This window comes from Bactrocera tryoni, chromosome 4 (assembly GCF_016617805.1).
Source record: "Bactrocera tryoni isolate S06 chromosome 4, CSIRO_BtryS06_freeze2, whole genome shotgun sequence".
Lineage (NCBI taxonomy): Eukaryota > Metazoa > Arthropoda > Insecta > Diptera > Tephritidae > Bactrocera > Bactrocera tryoni.
The window spans coordinates 73,582,253-73,607,607 of NC_052502.1; the positions used below are offsets into that span (position 1 = coordinate 73,582,253).

Genomic DNA, 25,355 nt, shown 5'->3' on the forward strand with positions numbered 1-25,355 from the left:
TTCTGTCTATTTTGGTAAATTTTTATAAATATGTATTTTTAATTTTCTTTTTTTTGATTTTTCAATTATTTCTTATATAATTTGGTAAACTAAAAATTAATAATGATTTAAAATTTTAATAAAGTTATTATTCAATTTTTTTATACAAATTAAATAACTTTTTTTTTTCAAAAAACTTTAAAATACTTTTAATATTATTTAACGGGTTTTAAATAATTATTTTTGGTATTAATAATAATTTTTATATTATTTTACTTTTTTATTTTATTAATTTTTGAATTAAATTTTTTCTTCAGTTATTCTATTTTTTTAATATACTATATATTTTAAATTTTTTTGTATTTGTTTTCATTATTTCCTATCTCTTGCGGTATATTATATATTATTGGTATATTTCTTCTATATTTTTGTTAGTTGCAGCACTTAGCACACTCTGTGTGAAGAAAATCGGCCAAGGTACACGTCCAGTAGCCTGAAAATATGCAAAATTTGCCGCAACACGCTTCTATCAGCCAAAGCGCTTAACCCAGTTGTAATTTGGCAACCTAACATTTTTTGTTTTGTATTTAGAAACTTAACTTAGTTAAAATTAATGAAAATAAGACGTTAATCTGTTGCAGAATATTAAAATAACTACAATATTTCATTATTTGATAAACAACATAACAGTGGGCAAAGCAGTGACATTAACTACACTGCCTTGCCGACAACAAAACTAATCGGAAATTCCTCCAATGCGCATATGTTGCCACATTATCGCCTATCAACAGTGCCAACAAAGTGGCAACACTAGCGCTATTTGTCATTAAAACCAGTCGATTCCCTCTCACTCGCACACCCCTGCACACCCACATACGCCACTTTAACATGACATTAGCCAGCATAGCGAGCGGTATCAACGAAAATAGCTAAAGCCACAGCCAGCAGTTTGTTCTTTTCCCTAGTCAGTTGACGTTTGGTCGAACCGTGTGGTCGCTCCGGTCCAACAGTTCCAACACTAGGCAGTAAGTTTAGTTAGTCAATCAGTCAGTCAGTCCTTTTGGTAAACTCATCAAGTGCGATTGCTGTGCTTGTGCTGTGTGCGGTTGAGTGGCAGTGCAAAATCCGCTTTCCTACATACATACAAAATATACATAATACATACATACTGCTATAGCGAGAGCGCACACAGTTTGTAAGCATTGTGTTAAAAAATACAAATAAATAAAAATTTGGAAATTTGGTGAATATAAGCGCGTGTGCGGCATAATCTTCTTTTATTTTTCAAATAAATTTTAGCGATTAGCAAGCAAGCGTCAATAAGAAAATTAAAAATTTTAGCAAAGAATTTTTCACAGTAGGGAATTTTTTTTGTTGTTAGTCGTTTGCAAGGATTTTTACTGATTTTCTGTTTTACTTTTTCCTTTTGACAAAAGAGTTAAGATTTACACGCCGCTGCTGACACATTTTAATTGAACGTGGAAAATGTCGATTTATCGTATTTCAACGCGTAAGCTGCCCGAGGCGCAGGTGAGTAATAAATACATAAAAATAACACTACAATCCTAATTAAATATGTGTGAAGGAAAAATGCTTGAACTTGTGTAAAAATTCATTAAAAAAAAATTAAAAGTTAGTTAATATAGAAAAAATAGTAAGAATAGCAAATAAAAGTGAAGTCAAAAGCGCAGCGGCAGCAGTCAACGTCGACGCCAGCGATAAAGCAAAATCTCTAGTAACTAGCAAAGAGCACATGGAGGCAAAAACTACTATTTGTATAGACTGTGCGTGTGTACGTGACTGCTGGCCTTTGTAATGCTGCGCTTACCTGTCTTAGAAAAGTTAGAAAAAAGAAAAAAAATAAAGAATTGTAATTTGAAAAGTAGTGAATGTAGTGAAAATTAGTACACGCGGCAAGCAGCGAAATTTGCATAACACGTTGGAAGGAAAATTTTCATTGCTGAAGCAGCAGCTGCAGACTGAGAAACGGACAGACGGACAGACAGACAGACAAACTGCGCTAACAGCTAGAAAATTTACTTTACATAAATGGCAGAAGAATTACAATATATTTTTATTTAATTTTAAATTGGAAATGTATGATTTGTAAGATTAATGAACGAGTGTTAGCGCTGATGAGCATGGCCACATGACGTAAGGCTGAAGGCAGTGCTGGCAACGCGCTGTAGTGCGAGCTATCAGCGCTAAGCATAATGCTGACACACATACATACATATGCACATTGCCTTTCGTTCTCGAACATTTTTGTATGTTATATAGCATATCTTTTGGTAAAAAGTGCAAAAATTAAAAAAAAAAGCAAAATAAATGGAGTGTAATTAGAGAATTATAATTTTCAACGGTTAGAATTAGCGAAAAACCGAAAAAAATAAATTTAGGTAAAAATTAGGAAACAAACAAAAAAACCAGGAAAAAAAGTAAAATGAGTTTAGTACTATTAGAAGACAAGGTCAAATAATAACATAAATAACTGTAGCACTCAAAAATGACAAAATAATACGGTGTCTTGAGTCACAAGACAAATGGCTAAGCGGTTTACAGTTTCCTTTTACTATATTATATGTTTTTTTTTGGGTGCGTTTAATTCACTATTTTTTAAGCACTTTTTTATATCTACTATTATTTATTTATTTTTGTTAACTATTCTTTATTTAAATGATTTAATTCAGTTTTTAATTTTCCTCATATTGTTTTAATTAAAATATAATTTTTAATTTTACTAATTTTTTTTCTATCTTTAATATTTAATAATTTATAATAATATTATTATTTAGCATTTTTTTAATTTTTGAACTTATCTATCTTTCTTTTATCTATTTTTCTTTTTATTAATTTCTTAAGTCATTTCATATTTTTACCTTATTTTCTTTATAAAAATTTTTATAAACAATTTTCTTATTTTTATTGAATAATATTTTATGCCAAAGCATTCAATTTCAACCCCGCAAAGCATTAACGCTGGCGTCTGCGCCAGCAGCGCAAATGTAAGAACACAATTTTCTGCATGTCAAGAACTTACAATCAATACAGTCACATTGTTGTTGTTGAACCAAATATTTTTCTATTGGCATTTGCTTTTGCGAAATTTAGCACAAAAGCAAAAATCTTTCATAATTCTCCTTTTTGTTTTTATGCAAAAAAAAAAATCACGCAGCTTGCGGTGCTTCTCTGTCTTAAGCGATATTTTCCCACGTAAATACATACGTGCATAAAATCGCTGCCGCCGCCGCGGTCGCAGTCGCTGCTGCCATTGCTGTAATCGGAAGCAGCGCGCTCTAATCGAATCATTTACGCCCGTTACTTACGCGTTACACTGGCACACTACTTACATACATCAATTTTATGCGATTTGTTACTTCATTAATTCTATTTTAATTAATTTTATAAATTATATTTACTTTATTTCGTTTTTCGCATTTTAATTAATTAATTTCAACTTTTACTAACTGAAAATTCACAAAAAACTTTGTTAACTGCAAATCACAAAGAAACGCTACGCCGCTCGTACGCACTCCCACTGGCGCTCATTTGCGCTCTCCCAGCAATTCTACAACAAACATTTCACTATCGGCGCGCTGTTGGCTAGACTTCCGCTTTTGAGAGTATCTACTTGAATTCTCTCGCTTGTTTACAAGTGCAACAAAAACATTGCTAACCAATAATGAAAAACAAAAAAAAATCGTGGGAAAATATTATTTACAGCACACAACAAAAACAAATGACAAGTGCTTTGCTGGCATTAGTGAAAAACCGATATTATTGCGCGAACTCGTGATTGAGAAGCGCAAAAAAAAAATTATAAAATAATAAACGTATATAAAAAGCAAACAAAAAGCCAAAAACCGAGCGCGCTCGTCATTGTTGGCTGTCTGGCTGCGGCGCGCTAACGTTGTGCTGGTCGTGGGCAGCGAAGCAGTGGCTGCGCGCAAAGCAAGCAAGAAATTTTCTTAACATTACATAATGCTGCTTGTGTGAAAGCAGCGTTCTATTATGCAAAGACAATTGCTGATGGAAAAATTTTATGTTTGTTATAAAACTATTATTTTTTTATTATTATTATTATTTAAACTTTTTTACGCAAATATTAGCTGGGCTATTAAATAATGAAAATAACTGAGGAGTTATTGCTTGGCGGTTGCCACGCCACCCACTTTTACGTTAATACTTCGCTGTTCTTTTTATCAATCTACTAATGTAACTTTACGGCCGCGCCTACATGGTATTGTCATTTCTGCCTGCGTAAAAACTTTCCAAGTCATAGCAGTCGATTATGAGTACAATGAAGTGATAAGATTATACTGTATTATTATATACATATGTACGTGTACTACAAAGGTGTACGTGCGTACATATACATATGTATGTACATATAAGTATGTACATATATGTACAGAAAATTTTGTGCTTTGGCGTTTGTTACGTAACCGCCGTCGTACTGAGTGCGATTTTTTTCCCTAAGCACTCGCTGTTGGCTATAGAATGGCTCGTGCGCAATTCTAATACGAGTGCTAATTTTCAAAGAAATATACATACATATGTACATAAGTACGTTCGTATGTGCTTGTCTGTTAACATTTATATTTGTTGCTAATTAGAAGTATAGTATTATTTGTTTTGTTTTGACTGCGTATATCTTGTATTCTTATCTACCTAAACTTGTAGCTGCCTTCAGTTCCTTGAGTGTAAATGACGTTTGTTTTTGGTGCAATATTATCTAAAAAATTGAAAAAAATATTGAAAGGCCCCCATAACCGCGTGTCACATGCAAATTTTGTTTCGGAAATGTTTTAATATTTTTTATCGCTTTTCGATAAGTGGCATAAACATTAGTTTATGCTCTGTATAGAGCTGCAATTTATTAATTCAAAAGTTTATAGTCTTTGCATTTTTTCTAAATTAGGTATAAATTAAATGTTTTACGCAATTTAATACCAAATAAGCAGCGTCTTTTTATGAAATTAATTTATAATTTTACTTTATACGCAAACCCTGACTAAATGTGTTAGTTTTATTCACACTTTTATTTACTTATTTTTTTATTGCAAGTACAAGTTCATTGTCATCTACATATCATCATCGGTCACCGCCACGCAGCGAAATCCCACAGCACACAAGTCGTTAAACTCTATAACACGTGCTTTATCCAATTTTCTACTACTCCTACGTATAACACCCAATAATTGCGTGGCATGCTGGAGGCTCGTCCTTTGGAACGCACCTCAAATATACAATATTTCATGCACCAGACGCAAGTGTGAGCGCAATGCTCTTATTTAGGTTTCTTCGGTTAAGCATTCGTTTTTTGCGAATTTTTCTTTTGGTTTTTATGCTTTCAGCAAGCTATTTTTGTACGCTGCGTGACCTTTCCCACTCCTTTGTGGGCGTATACTTCTTATACGCCATGAAATTAGAGTAATATTATTTTATGACTTTTGTATTGATAGCGCTGACATTTGTGTATAATACAGTAATAATAAAAATAAAAACAAATAATAATTAACAAATGAGTATCCTAAAAAGGATAGTTTATAATAAATTATAATAAATAAATAATTTTTTTGTTATATTTTATTCTACATTTCTTAAAAAACAAAATAAATTGCTTGATGAATATTGCTATGTGTTGAAAAAAATTGCTTCACGCATACTTTCCATATCTTGAAAAGCAAAATATTTTCCTCATTTTCGTTATAATTTCCAGCATATTTGCAACATTTTCGAATGCCTTTGGTTTACTACATCTTATTTCAATATTTATCACTTCAAAACCGCGCAAATGAACTCACATTTCACCGCGCTACAAGTCGATAATTAGTCGCGCATTTGCACTGACTTTTATTATGGCAAAAATAAATAATTTTCGAAATGTTTAAATACAAATGCAATTACACTTGTGTAAATATGTACGTGGCGTTGCGCTTGGCGAAACTGACAATACGAGCTGTGATAAAAAACGGCGCGCACTTATAAAAAAATGTGATTGTGGCTGCAATAAAAAATATATTTTTAACCTTCGAAAATTTATTGCTTACCGCGGCAATATTTATTTACATTTTTTGACTGCAAAATTATTTTTGCTTAAATATATCGTAAATTTTTTTAATTTTATATATATGTACATATATAGTATATATTTTTTTTGCAAATTTCCCCAACCACTGAAAATATGTAAATTTTATATTATTGAGTTCAATAAAACATTAAAAGTGTAACCTTGAAATGCGCAGGCATAATATGACGTCTTGAGAAAGAAAAATTACACAGATACATTTGTTATTATCTGCTTAAAATATAACTAAAATTAAAATAAATATCAGCAACAAATTTGGGCAACTGCCAAATGCGTAAATGCAAGAACATGTGTGTTGCTTTTATTTTTTTTATATAAAGAGCAATAATTTCATTTGCCTTTCGATTGTTATGCAAATATTTCACATCTGCGAGTGCGGCTATAGTATATTACTTGAAAGGTAAAATTTCTTTAGTAAAAACTTAATTTTTAGCAAAATAATATTTTTTTAAAAAATACTGTATTTTTTTTAAATAAAAAACAAATTTAATAAAAAAAAAAACAATTTTTAATAAATTTTTGAATGAAATAGTGAAATTAAAAAAATTTTTAATTAATTTTTACAACCACAAGTTGTAAGAAATTAAAAAAAATTTTAATTAATTTTTTTAATTATTATATTTTTTTGTTGCGTAAATAATGAAAATAAAATTATTTGTTATTTTTCAAATAAAAAAAATACTTTTGCACCACTTGAAATTAAATTTTTTAATTAAAATTTTTGTTATTACTTTTAAATACTAACTTTTTAAAAATTATTGTTTTTATTTAAAATAAAAAACTAAAAAAATTTAATTTCATAATTTTATTCAAAAAATTTATTTTTTGCAGAAATGTTTAATTTAAATTATTATTTTTTTTTGTTTGAAGTAACGAAATTAAGAATACACTTTTTAATTAATTATTTTAATCAAATTTAAAATTTAATAACTTAAAAATTTCTGCCAAAATTGCTTAATAATTGCGTTTCTTAACACCTTTCACACAGTCAATAAAATTAATGTAGAGTTCGTGTTATCGATGTTATCGATTTTGGATATTGTAAATAAAGTAAAATTGCAAGCAGAAACAAATATTTGTTACCAGTTAATTTAATTCAAAAAAATATTTACACACGTATTTACATACTCACAACTGCATATAGTTAATTTGCGCAATCAACTCTTTTGAATTAAATGATTTACGAGTTAAAACGCGCAATGTCAATTATTCTATTAAAGTGACAGCAAAAAAGTGCAGATTAAAATCAACTGACGCGTCTAGTTGGTAAGGCGTAAAGTTTTATTTTTTCACATTTTTATTTGCAAAAAGTCATTACATTAAGTGCTGGCACTGCAGCCGGAAATATAGAAAGGAACGACTACGCCAGCATTTTGCTCATATTTAACCAATACTTAACTAATTTGCAACTTTAAGTCACACTCCTGTCATTTATTTATTTATTGCTTTTTACTTAACGGATTTGCAATTATAAAGTCATTTATTATAAAATATTTTTTAATATATGCAATATGCTTTTGTACGATTGATAAAACCGGTTTTATATACATGAGATTTAGGAAAAATTTGTATGTGAACTTCATTCAACTGTTATTTCAATAGAACGCGCTGAGTTTTTAAATATAAGTTTTTTGTTTATGCAAAATTTTAAGGAAATAAAAAAGTAATAAATCAAAAACTCATTTTAAATTTTAATAATTGCTAAAAAAAATGATAATTTGAAAAATTTGAAAGTTAAAACAACAATTGCAATGTGAATTGTGTGTAAAAAAACAGTGATTTTGCAATTGAATTAATTAAAAAAAATTTAATTTCGGCTTTTTATATTAAAAAGGCATAATTAATTTTAATTAACTATAATTTTATTTATTTATATTATTTAAAAAAATATTAAAAGCTACTATAAAAGGACACTGCAAAAATGAAAATAAATTTGTTGGGCCAGTCAAATGCAAAAATGCAAATAAATTTGCAAAACACATTGTAAATACAAATTTGAATAATAAAATTAGAAATTTTGCAAACTTTGCAATTTTTGCACACTTTGCAATTTTCGCAAAACTTTGCAAATGGCACACTTTGTAATTTTTGTACAAATGTTCGAATAATTATCTAAGAGAGCCCAAACCATATCGACCAAATTCAAAACTGCATTTGCCGGCAAGTTAGTTATACGATATACACAAAAGTGAGCGCTTTTAAAATCATCCCTCTTAAAATGTGCTTGGCTCTCTTGCAGCATTTCAGTGATTTATTGATTTTTCGCAAAATACACCTATATGAAAAGTAACAACAACAGCAACATATTACTGAAATATTAAGCACAGCCGCAGCGTCTGTTACGTAAACATGACGTATGGATTTAGGAAGTGCAAAAAATTTTTCGTCTGTTAATTCTCAATTTCTTTATTTGTATTTTTTTTTGCAACGCATGGAATATTTTGCAAGCTATAAATCGATCGTAATGTTATTAATTTCGCTGACGCATTAAAGGGTGAAAAGTTTATATCGATAAAACAGCGCTGCCAACTTTCATCATGTGATGCGGTGTTTATAAGATTTAAGTGGGGAGGAAGAGAGTGTAAGAGCACAAAGTTTGAAAGGAATTTCTAAATAATGGATTATTCTATTTTTTTGTTGTGTTATCGAGAGAAATTTGAAATATTTTACTATCAATTTGATTTACTTTTTTGCTTTTGCATTCGCATTGGGCTTTTGTGTCTTTAGGTTAATATTTTTATTAATAAATTTTAATTTAATGGATTTATTTTTTATAATGTCAAATATTGCATAATTTTTTTTTTTAATTTTTATTATTAATTTTATAGTAAAAAAGTACAAAATAATAAAAATAAATAAAAAATTAAAATGTAAAAGTTTAAATATTCCAATTAAAAAAAAAAAAAAAATTTTAATTAAAATATTTATACTTTTATACATTTATATTATAATTTTTTTAAATTATTTTAATATTTATTTTTACTTTTTTTTTTTAAATTTTTTTATATTTTTTTTATTTTATTTTTTTTTTATTTTATTTTTTTTTTTTTTTAATTTAAATTTTTTTTATTTATTTCTTATATATTTTTATTTTATTTAATTAAAATACACATATTTTTTAATTTTTTTATATTTTTTTCCTACCTACTAATTCCCTTCACCTGACTGGCCGCCAGCGTTCTCATGACAAAATTGATAAACAGCAATTATATGTATAGTCACGCATGCCATATTAACTAATTTACTTTGCTTGTACGCCGTTAATGAAAACAGACAATAAACAAGCATATACAGACACATTGCATGCATGCAGCGCAGGCAAATGCATTTATGCATTGACTTAACTCAAAATTTACTAAGTTGCCGTCAATTTAACAGAATATATTTTTTAAGTCGTTAAGTACCGCAAAAAACAACTAGCAGTCATAAAACAAAATAAGCATCTCACACTCGAGCACATCTGTCGCACACTTCGCGCTTAGCAGCTGTGCAATGGCGCTGCTATTGAGCGCATAAAAGGCAATAACTGCATAGTGTGCAAAAAAAAAAATAATAACAGCACACTCAGCCATATTTGTTCAATTTTGAACTCTATGTTCTACGATAAGATAAAATATTTTAGCGCGTGCAGCGTAATGTGCTGTCAACTTTTCAGTGACGTCAATACGCAGTAAAAACCGTTATTTCGCTACCAATTTGCTAGCCTTCGAGTGTCTTTAGGCGGATTTGTAATTGTTTATGTTTGACAGTTGGTCAGCTGGTTTGACTCAGTTAACATATTCAATCAAGGCGACTTAAGGCAGGTGCTTAGGTACTTAGTGGCGCTTTAGTTTATAACAAGTTCATGCAGTAATTTTACATGCTTATGAACATTTGTTGACATGCTCATTTGATATTGAATTGTTTGTTTACATTTACGATTTTTTTTATTATTAAGACAGCGCTTTATTACCCACATGTGGATATTTTTATATGTCCTTTAGTTTTGATTTTTTAGCTTTTGTAATGTACGCTATAATTGCTGCCTGGCAATGATATTTTTTCTTCGTGCATAGGTTGATTTTAATAAATATATGCGATAATTTAATTTTTGGCTCACCCTAGTATAAATATAAATTATAGCATCAGTAAAACTGAGTTGGCAACGCACTTTATTTCTACATTCTATTTACAAATCTTGCATAATGCAACAGAAATTTATTTGCGTTGAGACATACAACATATGTACATGGTTTAATCTACAGTAAATTGTATGTGTAAGATACTTTCATTAATTTTTACGACTCCGTTGTGTAAAGAACTCAAGTAAATAAATACAAGTACATATTTTATATGTCAATAATTGCACAGCTAGTATTGCTTTCTACTTTTTAAAGCTTATAAAGGAAATTAAAATATTATGCAACATTTCGCAGTCAAACGAACAGCCATTTTGTGTTACTATCATAACTATTCTGCTAATTGCGAACCAGTAATTGCATTCCAGATATCGATGCATGAGTAAATAATCGATAATTCATTGTTTACATATATTCAAATTCACTAGACACGAAATGCTAATTTCTATAAAAATGCAAGAGCTAAGACATAAATTATTCTAATTTAGTGTGCAAAGCACTTCAGTTTGCAAGAAATGCGCTAAAAATATGTTAGTTGCTTGTGTTGCAAAGCAAATGGTGGTATTCAGCAGTTAATTGCATTTGTATAAGAACGTTTTGTAAGCAAGCCCGTTGTTGAAATACAATAGTAAAGCTAATGAGAACTTATTTATGCTACTTATACAAATTAAACATAATATATTTGCAAAAAATACATATTTATTGCATAACTGAATTATGTGCAAAGATGCTTTTAACTGCAAATGATTATCTATACATGCGCAAGTGTCATAGGAAAAATATTTATGTAAACAAAAATATTGATATAAATGAATTTACGCATATTAAGAGAAATTGGCTTAAAAAAGTATTGTATTTACATTATAAGAACTTTCATTAAAAAATAATATGCACGTTTGCACAAAATTAAATTATTCAGCTAATAAGTCTAGGTTCAGACGTGTACGTTTGCTCGTTATTGGCATTTATTTATTTATTTTTTTTTTAAAGAGTGCCGATGTATAATGTAACGAAATATTACGAAGAAACCTATAAAGAAATGCGCTACCTTTTCTCTTCACTCCCTTGCCTACAAACTGCGAGTTGCGACAACAAAAGTCATCGCGTATGAACCGGAACAAACAAATTATATAAAATATATATATGTATATAAAGATATGATATGATATCAAAATTTATTAGTTATATAATCCAATTTTCACCTATGATAAAAAAAAACATTAATAAAGCAGAAAGGGGCAGGTTTGCAAAACACATATGTATGGATGTATATACATACATACACCGCCCACAATAAACGTGTCTAATAAGTTAGACCCACCTTCAAAAATGGCTCTATGTATGCCACATTCAACTGGTTTATCAGTTGGCACTTGTGTTTGCGTTTACCACAATGATATTAGAATATAAAAGTACGCAAAAGTAGTGTCGTTCCAAAATCACATGATGTTGATAATGAGTATGATCTACAAGCGTTAAACAGCGTTTTATTGTAGTTGTGCGAAAATTCCAGTTTTTCCCCTATAATACATGCCCAACTACAAATATATTCTTATACATACATATGTATGTAGGTATGTATATACACATATTTATTTACTCATTTGTATTAAGTTTTCCGCCTGCTATCAGATATAACATTTAGCGATAAGATTACTCTGAATTTCAATATGATTAATTATATTTGCCACATAATTAAGAATTTTTTTCTGTGCTTTTAAGCTTATCAGTTCGCGTTGACAGTTTTTATTCGCACATTTTCAAGGTCTTATTATATATATACGAGTATATAGCACATAAATATACATACATATGTATATTGTAAAAGTATATTGCCAACAACTTATAATCCACGTGAAATTGATTAGCTCAAATTAGTTTATGATACTTTAATCAGTGATATATTTAAAGAATTGATCACTTGGCAGCAATTGCGTACAGTTCATAGCCCGCAGCGAATTTTGACAATTTGCGCTTAAGCTATGACAACCAGTTGTCTGTCAAACAGCTGTTTGGTTGTCAGTGCGCGTAAGCTGTTGGCACTTTGCTATTTTTATTTAACTGTTTATGTACTACAGTTTACAATTAGAAATGGAAGATAATACGATTTTTAATCTTCCTCTTCTTCTTCTTCTATGATTGAGTTATTTATATATACTTTTTTGCTTATAAATAAATAATTAATATGTAACGCTTTTGTCACAAAGCTTGTTTTTGGTTTTGTCAATTACACGCTTCAACTGCGCGCTATTAGAAAAAAGCAAAACCACAAAGGGTATCAGTGCACATTATCTATCATGCTATAGTATATGAAGTAAATTATTGTAATTTTTTGAAAAATTACAAATTGACATAAATACATATGTATATGTATATAGTACATTAAAATTGAGTAAATAAAAAAATTTAATAAAAAAAAAATTATAAAACTTAACTGAGTGCATAAAGAAAGTAATTAGAAATATATATGTATTATAAAATGTATAAATATATAGTTTTACTACTATTAAAATTCCGCTTAAAATAATTCAAAAATGAAATCTTCATAAAAAAATATAAACAAAAAATTATTATAAATCGGCATACTACCGTTAATAAATTTCCGTTTAAAAATTCGCTATTTATAGCTGATACATACATACATATGTACATATACATACATATGTATGTATAAAAAAATAATTGCTTTTGAAACAGAACTAACTATAATTTTCATATTACTATGTAACAGCAGACTATCCTTACTTTAATTGCGTAAGCGGTGTCTACGCCAATAAAGTAAAAACTGATTTTTTTATAAAACACCCCCACATGTTGTTGTTGTTGTTATTGTAACGGGTACCTACATAAATTAAAGTTATTAAATATTTTGGTAAGCTTTAAGCAGCTCCAACAAAGGTTTAGTCTTGAATTATATAATTCAAAACTTGGTGTAAATACGACGTAAGATTAATACAACTACCAATAATATATTCATGATTATCGATTTTGTTTACGCCGCACTTATTTAGCAAAACAAAAAGTAACATATTACACTTTGTCACCTGAGCGCCGACAAACGCGCTCGCCGCACACCAGCGCACTAGCAAAAAAAGCCGTGTTCGTAGTTTTTTTGCTACAGCTAAGCTTTCCTGGCACCATATCATATAATATTTTCCGCTTTAATGCCTCGTAAGCGGCAATTATTGCTAGGCAGCACGTCACAAGCGCTGGCGTTGAAGCAAAGTTCGTGCAAAGTAAAAAAAAAAATAAAAGCTACAACATTTTTTTGTGCTGAAAAACAGCAGCTGAAGCTGAAGTGCAAGCTGCAGCATTCACTGCCATTTGGGCCTTACATCTTACAGTTGCGCTCAACACTTGCCTTGATTTGCGTTTATTGTTGAAGATTTATGCGCATGCAAAATGTTGGCGGAAATGCGCGAAAATTGCAATTTTTTTAAACAAATAATTTGTATTTTAAAGAAAGTTTGGATTGCAGCTGTCAGCGTTGGAAGATCTTAAGTTTTTTTTTATTATTTTGTGTTTATGCAAATTTATGCACATATTTTTATTCTTCTTCCAGCGCAGCTCTCGTTCACTTGCAGTGCACAGCATATCGCATGCAGCCGCTAACGTTTTATGTCAATCAAAATTTAGTTGTTTTTTTTTCTCCCTGCTTTCTCGAAATTTGTATTATTTTTAGCGTCGTTGGCTTGTCACTGCTAGTGTTAGCGCTTGCTATCAATTGACAGCAACCAACACGCGTTCAGAAATATCAATTAATCTAGTAGTCATTTTGATGTCGTGTGATCAGCTGATTTAAACGAGTGATACACTCGTACTTTGTACCAAATTGAAATATGAAGAATTTGAAAAAGTATAAGAAAAACGTGATTATAGACGAACATGTGTTAAACTTGCGTATTACTGAGGAATGTTCATGAACTTTGTGTGATGTGCTGTGAATCCAAGCAGTTCACATATGTTTTGGGAAAACGGATCCGATCTACACAATTTCTTCGGAGATTGTAACTTCGTCTTGGACAATAATTCATGCCAAATTTTGTGAGGTTACCTTGTCAAATGAAAAATGTTTCCTTACAAGCACTTGATTTTGATCGCTCAGTTTGTAAGGCAGCTATATGATATAGTGGTTGGATCTACACAATTTGTTCCTAAATCGTACAACGGTACTTAGACAACAACCCATACTAAATTTCGTGAGGCTAAGGTGGTCCGACATCTAAGGTTCCGACAAAGAAACCACTTTTCATAAAGAAAAAGACGTCTGCGAAATATCAGAATGATACCTCAAAAGCTGAGTTACTAATTCCCATTTTTGCTAGTCTTACCAACTCCATAGCAAACTTAATATATTGACAGTTAATTATCGATTAACGGAAACTTGCAAACCTTGCAATCAGGTGATGCCACATATTACATAACGCATTGAATTTACATTGCAAAGTAACGGCATTAATGATTAAAAAAATTAAGTTTGCAATACTGATCATTGCGGCATTTTATATAAGCGCATATCAGCTTTAATTAAAAACACATGTGCAATTTGTCAATAATTTTAATACCAAATGCATTCCAAACAAAAAAAAAAAAAAAAAAATGAACGCCTGTTGCAGCCTGCGCTAGACAATGACACCATATATAAACCGCAATACAAGCGCAACTTTATCAAAAACATAGCATTTCAAGGCGCCTATCTGCTCAGCACACGATCAACGCTAACGGTTGTAAAAACTAAAGTTCCAGCATGCCGTCTCTTTCTCAAACGACATAATATGCGTGTTAGTGTGCTAGGAATAAACCTAGTACTAATTGTCGGCTATATCCGCTGCGCTCGCAAGCCGCTGCCGCAGCAGTTCAAGTTCATGTATTTAACATTCATTAATTTAGTAAGTAAACAGGTACGAAGTTTATAGACAATGTTCTTACTGCTACACGCTTATTTTCCTATTGCATTTTGTAACTTGAGGCAAACTGGTTTATTTATTGCTGAAACATCAAATGCATTTCACGTCAAATTTGCTGCGAAAATTCAGCTAAGTCGTTAACGTTGTGAGAACTGACATGGATAGCGTGATCAGCAGCTATGATGTTGATCGTTACATGCAATGAATTATTTTTATTATTTTTAATTTTTTGCGCGGCACGCATGCCTCAAATCGCACGTCGCCAAAACCAGTTTTCAAACGCATGCCCGTTATTAACGCTTAATAAAAAGACACAAGTGGAAAATGTTTGCAAACACAAAACGCGAAATTTCCATTGCACTCACGGCCAGGGTCGAAATGCGCGCAACAAGTTCAACAGTTAATCGAATTCATTGACCCACTGCCGCACTCGGGTGACAACCAACCCATTTAGCGCGCACAAGCTTCTTTATGCAGCTTTACGCGTGGCATATTTAAATTAAGGCGCTGTCATCATCGCACAAATTGCTTGCACGTCGATAGGTTCCGCGATCCAGGCAACGCTGTGTTGTCATCATCACAGCTGGACGGCTCGAAAGCCTTAGCTAGCGCTCTAAATTATATTTACATATATTCCTGCGCGCACTGAGCTACGCTGCACAAACGAGCGTTGCCGCCAAAGCTTGCCTATATCTCAGTTTACACACGGAACTTTTGTTGCGCCTTGATTTTCTGCACTCTTTTTCATAAGATATTCTCAAATTTTTGTACACTTCTACAAGGTACACAAAAATATTTCTTATTAGCGTATATTTGTGCACCCTTTCCAAGGCATATACTTTCTATTATGCTTAGCAAGAATACAAGAGCACGTGCAACTCTGCTCCCTTCGTTTTTTTCAATGCCCCTCTAACTACAAGTTACGTGTGGCGATAACGAAAGTCTTCGAATGTGAACCGACACTAAGCTCACGCTCATATTTTCCTATTTATTTTGACTTATCGGTACTTGCTCGTGAAATTTCGCACCGCTTGGCAGTTTTTACATTATTCGTTTTAATATTGAATGAAATTGTGCCGATTGCATTATCAGCAGAAAGGCGGAATGTGAACGTTTGTAGTCATTTATGAGTTTAGTAAAAATAAATTATAAAGCGGCTGTGCAAATGCTGAAAATGTCACAAAAAGCTTTGAATTTTAAATGGTTGCTGGACTCAAACCTTTGATTTCGAAACATTCAATTATAGCTTAACAACTGCAAATTTCTTCTTGTTATTTTTGCAATATTTACTCACATTTGCATACACACATATGTATGTATGTATATAATATAAAAAAAACTTGTTTTGGGGATCACCCAGGCATTTACTCAACACTTTTATTACCCAAACTATTCATTTCTGCCTTGCAATAACCTGCTTTGTGTAGTACTTTAGCACGACAATTAATCATAGTTTTATTATATTGCACAAATAACTGTTTCACTGAACTTGAAAATTTTTTCATGTCAGTTTTTATGTACATTTTATTACAGAAGAGCACTTAAAATGTAAACAAAGCATTTAATTTGCATAAGTCACCGGATGATAGTTATCGATTTTCGATAAATTCAAAATTTGTAAAGCCGCGGTTTACACGCTAATGTGCATAATTATTCTAGCAATTATAAAATGATGTTTTTTATCACAAAAAAATTAAATTTTATTTTTAAAGTTTCAATTTTAAATTCCGCTTAAAAAATTAAAATTTAATTTTAAAATTAAAAAATTAAAAATGATAATTGAAACACATCAATTTTAAATTCAACTTTCTTTAATTGCAACTTTTGAAATAAAAAAAAATATAGTTTAAATTGAAATTTGTATTTATAATCAAAAATATTGTAATTAGAAAATTCGCAATATTGATTTTAATGTGTTTGCCCTGTATAAATACCGTTATGAAGGCATATGTATCTACATATGTATATATTAAATAAAGAAGACGGCTGTTCAATGAAAAAAAAAATTTAATTCGAAAGTGTGCTGAAGACCTATTAGACCTTTGTGAATGCTTATATACCTAAATGTAGTGGCACGCCGAAAGCAGCACGTTTAAATCACTTCTTTTTCAAATTCTAGCTATCAGCGATTGTTGTCTGTTTGTAAGTAGCTCTGCATTGACATTGAATTTTCTTATGTGTGTATGTAAATATGTATGGAGAGTCACAATATTAAAAGTGGAAAATATTCCACAAATAGCTTGTTTGTATGTATATAGCGCAGTATGCGTATCAGCCCATCTAGCGCCGTCACAAGTCCACGCTCTACCATATTTCATATTATCACAGAGCAGGCTAGAGTAGTTAGGATTCGCAGCAAGCGGCTTATCACTTGCAAAGATTTACGACTGCCAGACATTTCACGCTCATTTGCACGACTGAGGTGCTGGACGGACGGTAAGATAGGCATTCACATGTGGTGAAATTTCGCAACGTTTAAGCGAAACTGTGGAGTACAATTCAATGACAATGACGTATTATGCAATAATGCAGCGCGATAGCACACATTATTGCATTTGTCAAGCAGCCAAGTGATAATGTGGTGCAATGGTTTGGCGCACGCAATTCGCTTGCTGGTTTGACCCTTGAAATGGAAGTATAGCAAATCGTTTGATTAAAGGCGCGCGCTGTGTGCGTAGCGATCAGCGATGGCTAGATTATGAAATGACGATTTCAATATGGAAATATTTGCATTTTGCGTTGCAAATTGTGCCGTTAGAAAGCATTTTTCCTTGAATATATGCATATTGAACTTATTTAAATTGTTTTTTGTGTAAATTATAATTTAATTTTTAATAATTATCAATTGTTTACTTTCATTGTATTTATAGAAATTGAATGGCCTTTTGGTGCGTTTCATCTCTGCCGATTCGAGCTTGCGTGATGTGCTCGCTGCTAAAATTCCAGCCGAACAGGAGCGTGTAAAGAATTTCAGGAAGCAATATGGTGCCACCAAAATGGGTGAAACCACCATCGATATGGTAAGTTGGCGGTGCAAAAGAAAAAATTATTGGGGGTATAAAAAACAAATTATGGGGGTAACAAAAAACAGTTGGGGATAAAAAAAAAATTTATGGAGCGTACAAAAAAATGATTGGGGGTACAAAAAAATTATGGAGGGTACAAAAAAAATGGAGGGGGTGTATAAAAAAATTTTGGGGGATCAAAAAATTATTGAGGGTACAAAAAAATGTATGGGGGGGTACAAAAAAAATGGAGGGGGGTACAAAAAATATTGGGGGTCAAAAAAAAAATTTATGGAGGGTACAAAAAAAATATTGGGGGTACAAAAGAATCTTAGAAAGGAGGTACAAAAACATTATTGGGAGTACAAAAAATTTAATGGAGGATACAAAACAAATTTATGGGGGGGTGCAAAAAAAAATGTTGGGGGCACAAAAAAATTAATGGAGGGTACAATAAAAATTTATGGGGGTACAAAAAATAAATTATGGGTGGTACAAGAAAATTATGTGAGTACCAAATGATTATTGGAGTACAAATAATTTATGGGAGATACAAAAAAGAGTTATTACGTGCAAAAAAGTTTATGGGGGTACAAAAAATCTATGGTGAGTACAAAAAATTTATTGGGAATACAAAAAGGTTTATTGGAGGAGTAAAAATATACTAATAAATTGAAAATGCTAAAAAAGTGATTACTAAAATTAGCATTTAATTTAATTACAAAGAGAAAATGCGATCACTTTCACAGCAAAATAGCGCCACGTTATAAAATTTTAGAAAAACAGCGAACTTAGTACGCTAAAAGTTGAAGTTTAAACTATTTTTTTAATAAGTATATTAAGTTTTTTATGAACATTTCAGCATGTTTCGTTTATTCATAACGACTGTTTTAGAAGGTTGGTGCAAAGTAAATTAGCCGGAAGCGGCGCTGTGGTGTGAAATTAGTTCTAAACAATGCCTATAATTACTAAATTCACATGAATAGTTATTTAAATACGATAACTTGGCATTAAATAATAATGTATTAGCAATAAATTTTCCATACAAATATATTTTGCATGGCAAGCATATATATTTTTGAGGTTATAAAATTTTGAGGTTAGCGACTTGTATGCAAAAAATAAGAAAAAAGGAAGGAGAAAAGTTGTTTGGCTATTTTTTATGGAAATATTACTGATTATTATAAGAATAATCTAATTTTCCAATCTAAATATACAAACAAATATTGCGTATGTTGCAACTCTGTTAAGAATTTACATAAAATTAACGATTTAAAATGCCTTTTTTGCAACATTTTAAATAATTAATTAAATAATTAAATTAAGTTAAATATTTTTTTATGGCGACACTATCGCTAAAATCGATAATTTTTTTGTATTTTGTTTACTAAAAAATTAAATTTTTTCTGTCTTTTTATTTGTTTACTAAAATAAATTAAATTTAAATTCTTTCTGTATGCGATTTTTTTTTTATTTATTTACTAAAATAGTTTAAAATTTAATTTCTTTGGAATTTTTATTTCTGTATGGAATTTTCCGTATCAAAACTTTTTACTAATTTTTTAAGACGCTTTTATCAAATTCAAAAAATTGCTGATAACGTCAACTAAACCTCTAAATGACAATATTTTTTTCCACAGTAGCAATATTGCTTTATAAATTCTCTAGACTATACATATTTATAGTCAACATAAAAAGTCATAAATTTGTACACCTAACTTTTGCTGGCAGCGCGATAACACATGTACTGCCATAAATATGTAGAACGGTTATTTTATATTAGAAGAAATTACTTAAATAAATTTAACTTCTTAAAAAAGCCAAGCCTTTTGATAAAAAAAAATAAGAAATTTGTCTTAAATTGGGTAGCTGTTAAAGTTATATACAGGTTAAACACAGGTTATATATCGATTATATACTGGTTATATACACAAGTGAATTTCAAAAAATCGATTTTTTTTCGTATGTATCGAATGTACATGTCTTTGAGATTATTCTTCGCAAATTTTATGCGGGTTTTTAAGAATTTATGAATTTGCTGTAATCGGCTCTCATAATTTGAAACGCTTATTTCAGAGTTGATGAGGAAAATTTTTCTGAACGGCAGTGTAAATCGACTTGAAATTTTCAGCCGACCTTCTTAGACAATTTGACAATTTGATATATACCAAATATAGTACAACTGTTAATATAACCATACATTTAACCCTAAAAATATATACATATATGTAAAAATCTGCATATATTTGTTTACTCCTCTGACTTACAAATGACGATTATGTAATCGAAAAAACAGCATTTGCATGTAGAACAAGAAAATAGATTGAAAAAATGCCGCTGCAACTACAAAATTATCTCTTAGATAATTGCTGGCATTTGGCCATTTCCACCGGCATACACATACAAATATATCATACGTATATATGTATATATCCTATATAGTATATAAACATATATAGTACATAGAAAAATATATTTAAAAAAAACAATACTATAAATAAAATGCTAGCTGCTTCATTAAAAAAGCAGCAAAGAATGCAATCACTCGAGAAAAAGTTACGCCAATTCGTCACGCAATGCTATTTGTTATTGTTATATAGAAAAAGCGGCGTGGGTGTGGTCTAGTCAAGCGAATGTAAGCACTTATATTATATACATATGTATCTTATTATGTACATATATGGTCTATTTTTACATATCGATTGCACTTAGCAATAATATTTGTGCTGCTGGCAGCCATCGCGGAGGTCAAAGGGTCAACCGAAAGCACCGAAGCTTTAATGTTCTTTACAAATACAAAAGATTCCATACAAGAACTTGATTTTGATAGTTCAGAGCTATATGCTGTAGTGGTCGGACAATAGGTTAGGTTAGGTTATACTGGCCGGCTATCACGCCAGACATGGATCTACTGGTCCTTACTAAAGCCAAATGGAGGTTCAGCTTAATTTGTGGTGAAGTACTATATTCGTTGTCTCAACACTTTTGGCAAACTTTAAGAGCGACTTGATATCTACATTTGATATTTCGTCTAGTCCCTTGAACTTCGAAGCTCCTAGACACTTAAGACGAGTTTTAGATAGTGCTGAACACAGGCATGGAAGATGTTCCTGTGTCTCTCTTATCGTCAACACTTATGCCCATCCGTCTCGCCAACAACCATCCCGCAGTATGTTCGAGACCATGCAAAATTTCAGATCGATATCTCAAAAACTGAGGGAATAATTAAACAGACTGACATTGCTATGGTAAATCGACTCAGCTCGTCACGCTGATCATTTATACGAGTATATGTATATGGTATATAGAATACATCACAGGGTCTCCGACGTTTTCTTTGGGTTGCTACAAACCTTTAGTATTCTTATTAAGTTTATACAATTATTATAACTATAATCAGTAAACCACCCAAGCTTCTTGATCAAAATTTTAAAAACAAAGCTTAACCTTCCCTAATCTCTTCCCCTTCCTTTGCAGATGTATGGTGGTATGCGTGGCATTAAGGGTCTCGTTTGCGAAACCTCCGTGTTGGACGCCGATGAGGGTATCCGTTTCCGTGGTCTTTCCATTCCCGAATGCCAAAAGGTCTTGCCCAAGGCCGAAGGCGGTGAAGAGCCACTGCCCGAAGGTCTCTTCTGGCTGTTGCTTACTGGCGATGTGCCAACCAAGGGACAAGTCAAGCAGTTGTCGAAGGAATGGGCCGAACGCGCTGCACTGCCACAACATGTAGTCACCATGTTGAATAACATGCCCACCACTTTGCATCCAATGTCGCAATTCGCATGCGCCGTCACCGCACTGAATCACGACAGCAAATTCGCTAAGGCATACTCAGAGGTAAGTGAAGAAATTCGGCGATTTCACGCTTTTCTAGTCAGCTATTTTACGTTTCATTTCAACTAATGCAAATTGTATGCTTTTTGTTTCTGTAAAGGGTGTACACAAGACCAAGTACTGGGAATACGTGTACGAGGACAGCATGGACTTGATCGCCAAATTGCCCGTCGTTGCTGCAACCATCTACTGCAATACCTATCGTGGCGGCAAAGGCTCCAAATCGATCGATTCCAGTCAGGATTGGTCCGCCAACTTCGTCAAGATGTTGGGCTATGACAATCCCAAATTCACCGAATTGATGCGTCTCTACCTGACCATCCACAGTGATCACGAAGGTGGCAATGTTTCCGCACACACCGTGCACTTGGTTGGCTCCGCTTTGAGCGATCCCTACCTATCGTTCGCCGCCGGCATGAACGGCTTGGCTGGTCCATTGCACGGTTTGGCCAATCAGGAAGTGTTGGTGTGGCTGCGCAAATTGCAAAAGGAATTGGGAGCCAACCCATCCGAGGAGGCATTGAAGGAGTACGTCTGGAAGACCTTGAAGTCGGGACAGGTTGTGCCCGGTTATGGTCATGCTGTGCTCCGTAAGACCGATCCACGCTACACCTGCCAACGTGAGTTCGCGCTCAAACACCTGCCCAACGATGATCTCTTCCAACTGGTGTCGAAGATCTACAAGATCGTGCCACCAATCCTAACCGAAACCGGTAAGGTCAAGAACCCATGGCCCAATGTAGACGCTCACTCCGGTGTATTGCTGCAATACTACGGCATGAAGGAAATGAACTACTACACCGTATTGTTCGGCGTTTCGCGTGCGCTCGGTGTCTTGGCTTCATTGATCTGGGATCGTGCCTTGGGTCTGCCCATCGAGAGACCAAAATCCTTGTCGACCGATATGTTGATGAAAATGGTGCAAAAGTAAACGAAAATGCAAATGAAACGTGTTGAATAACGGCGGCGCCGATTCGATGTAGGGTAGGAGACAAGAGGCGGAGTTGCAGTAATAATAACCAAAAAACTATACCTAAATTGCGAAATAGTTTTATTTGAAAAACAAAAAACAACTAAAAATAATAAAAATAAATTAGCCAACAGCGAAATGCGTTTAGTTGAATACAAACAAAATCATTGTTATGCACCGATAACAGCGACAACAACAATTTTACCCACAATGGAGAAGACATTTAAGAAAACAAAAACAACAAAAACACTACACCGCAAACAACTTGAAACGCTTCTAATTTTAACTTAATTATTATTACATTTAAGCGTATTGCGCGCGCAAGCGCCACAACCACTAAATGAAAACTTAACGAGCAGAAACAGCTAGCGACAACATCAGCTAAGACGATCCCCATTTGAAAACTTATTTTAACTTAAGTAGAAAAGTTTAATATTGTAAGCCAAATGTGGATTTATTTTAACAACAAAAACTAAAAAAAACAACAACAACAACAAAAATTTCGAGCAACAGCTCCAGCTAAAGAGTATGATATTAAATTACTTTAAAGTAAATAAATTGTTTTAATTAATTAAGTACATGGTAATAGCGATTCCCAAAAATTTCACCTGCATAAAGAGTGACGCATTAATTATATACATATATACATACATACATACATATATAAATATATTATGACGTGTATAACGTACATATGTGCTATATGTATGCAAAATATACAAACAAGTATCTTGTGAAACGGCATTATTACTTTTTGAGTTGTTGAAATTCAATGAAATAAAAACAAATAACTGTATTCGAGAATAAGTGAGAAAGCTACATACAATAAAGAAAAGCTAAAAAAAATTAAAACAAAAAGGAAAAAATCTTTTTGGGTTTATTGTTAAGAGCAGGGTTGCGAATTTTCGAAAATTCAAAAAACAAGAAATAAAAAAAATAAAAAAATAGTTAAAAAATTTAGAGGTAAATTTTATTTTTTTTTTATTCTCGACAGATTTTTAAATTTTAATCCAATAAACTAAATGTTTAATTAAATTTTAATTTTTTTCAATTTTTTAAATTTTTAATTTTTTTCTTGGACTAAACGTTTTTGAAAACTTTGGAAAATTATTAATTAAAAATTAATTATTAATTAAAAATAAATTTCAAATTTAATTGAAATTTTTAATTTTTCACCAAACAGATATTTGGAATCCAAGAAATTAAATTTTTAATTTTTATTCCCAAACGTCTGAGATTAAAAATTTATGTTTGAAAACTTTTTGATTATTAATTAAAAATTAAAACAAAATATGAAATAATAAATTATATTAAATTTTTAATATCTAATTGAAATTTTAATCCCAAAACATAAATTTTAAATACTAGAAATTAAATTTACAGTTTTTAATACAAGATGTTGTGATTAAAAATTTAAAATTAAATTTTCAATTGAAATTATAATTTTTAAAACTTTGAATTGAAAAAAACTATCCAAAATTTTCAAGTTTTAATACCAACACCTTGCATTAAAGCTAGATTTTAAACATAGTACTGATTTTGAGATAAAAAATTTAAAAGATTTTCAAAAATTTCTATTGAAAATAAAGTTTCCGAAATTTCCGAGTTTTAACACCAACAACATCTTGGATTAAAAATTAGATTTCAATCATAATACTGAAAATAAAAAAATTTCAATTTTTAATCTCAAACATTTTGAATTAAAAAATTAATTTGAATCTAATTTTGGGATTCAAAATATAAAATTATATATAATTTTTAAAATTAGAACGTAGGTTTCCTTTAGCAGTAGGTTCTTAATTGTTTTGGTTTCATAATTTTAAGTCCTCTTCTCTATATTTTTTATATTTTTGCTAATATAACTTTATTTTATATTTCTTCTGTCACTCAATACAGGTCTTTTATCACCCTACCCACCTTTTCTCATATCAAAATTAATTTTAATTTTTTTCAGATATTGGCAAGAACAAAAAAATTCAAAATTAGTTCTACATAAAATTTTTAAAAGATTAGCAACATAGGTTTCCTCCAGAAGTAAGTCCTTTACAGTTTTGCTTTGATTACTTTAAATCCGCTACTGTCCCTTTTTAAATTATTTTCTACTTCAGCTTTATTTCACATTTCCACTATCAACCAATCCCACTCTTCTATTACCCAACCCACCCATCCTGTGAGCTTTAATTTCTAACTTAAAAACTTTTGAATATTGGTATATTAAAGGAAACACACTCAAATGTGTTGTTAAGCGTACAATAATTATGTATAAGCGCATTTTAATATGTATTAAAACATTCAATACAAATTTATTAAACTATAATATTACAAAGTATTTATTTAGGCGCATAACCACATGTTTGTAGTAGATAAAGTGCTAGTAAACAGACAGACAAATATACATATGTTAAAAATATTGCTGAATAATTAAAATGAGCATGTAAGGATTAGAAAAAA

At 31.1% G+C, this 25,355-nt stretch overlaps 1 protein-coding gene and 1 long non-coding RNA gene across 4 annotated transcripts in view; one reads left to right on the plus strand and one right to left on the minus strand.

Annotated features, from left to right (window-relative positions):
* The window catches only part of LOC120774002, a 134,487-nt gene that overhangs the window by 16,920 nt on the left and 92,212 nt on the right, over positions 1 to 25,355 (minus strand). The window lies entirely within an intron of this gene.
* Positions 906 to 23,762, plus strand: LOC120773998 (probable citrate synthase, mitochondrial). Of its 2 annotated transcripts, none has more exons than XM_040103274.1 (5): positions 906 to 1,004; positions 1,416 to 1,509; positions 17,966 to 18,115; positions 21,578 to 21,937; positions 22,035 to 23,762. In XM_040103274.1, exons 2-5 carry the CDS (start codon positions 1,465 to 1,467, stop codon positions 22,863 to 22,865), a joined length of 1,386 nt encoding a protein of 461 aa, XP_039959208.1. In that variant the 5' UTR covers positions 906 to 1,004; positions 1,416 to 1,464; the 3' UTR covers positions 22,866 to 23,762. The 2 variants fall into 2 exon arrangements, with proteins under 2 accessions (XP_039959208.1, XP_039959209.1); XM_040103275.1 differs by lacking the exon at positions 906 to 1,004 and adding an exon at positions 1,035 to 1,174.

What these genes read in the sequence shown, in the direction of transcription:
- LOC120773998 (XM_040103274.1), top strand. Translation starts at nt 1,465, where the DNA reads ATGTCGATTTATCGTATTTCAACGCGTAAGCTGCCCGAGGCGCAG. An exon ending in GTGAAACCACCATCGATATG is followed by an intron (nt 18,116 to 21,577) that starts GTAAGTTGGCGG and finishes CTTCCTTTGCAG; the next exon opens with ATGTATGGTGGTATGCGTGG. An exon ending in TCGCTAAGGCATACTCAGAG is followed by an intron (nt 21,938 to 22,034) that starts GTAAGTGAAGAA and finishes GTTTCTGTAAAG; the next exon opens with GGTGTACACAAGACCAAGTA.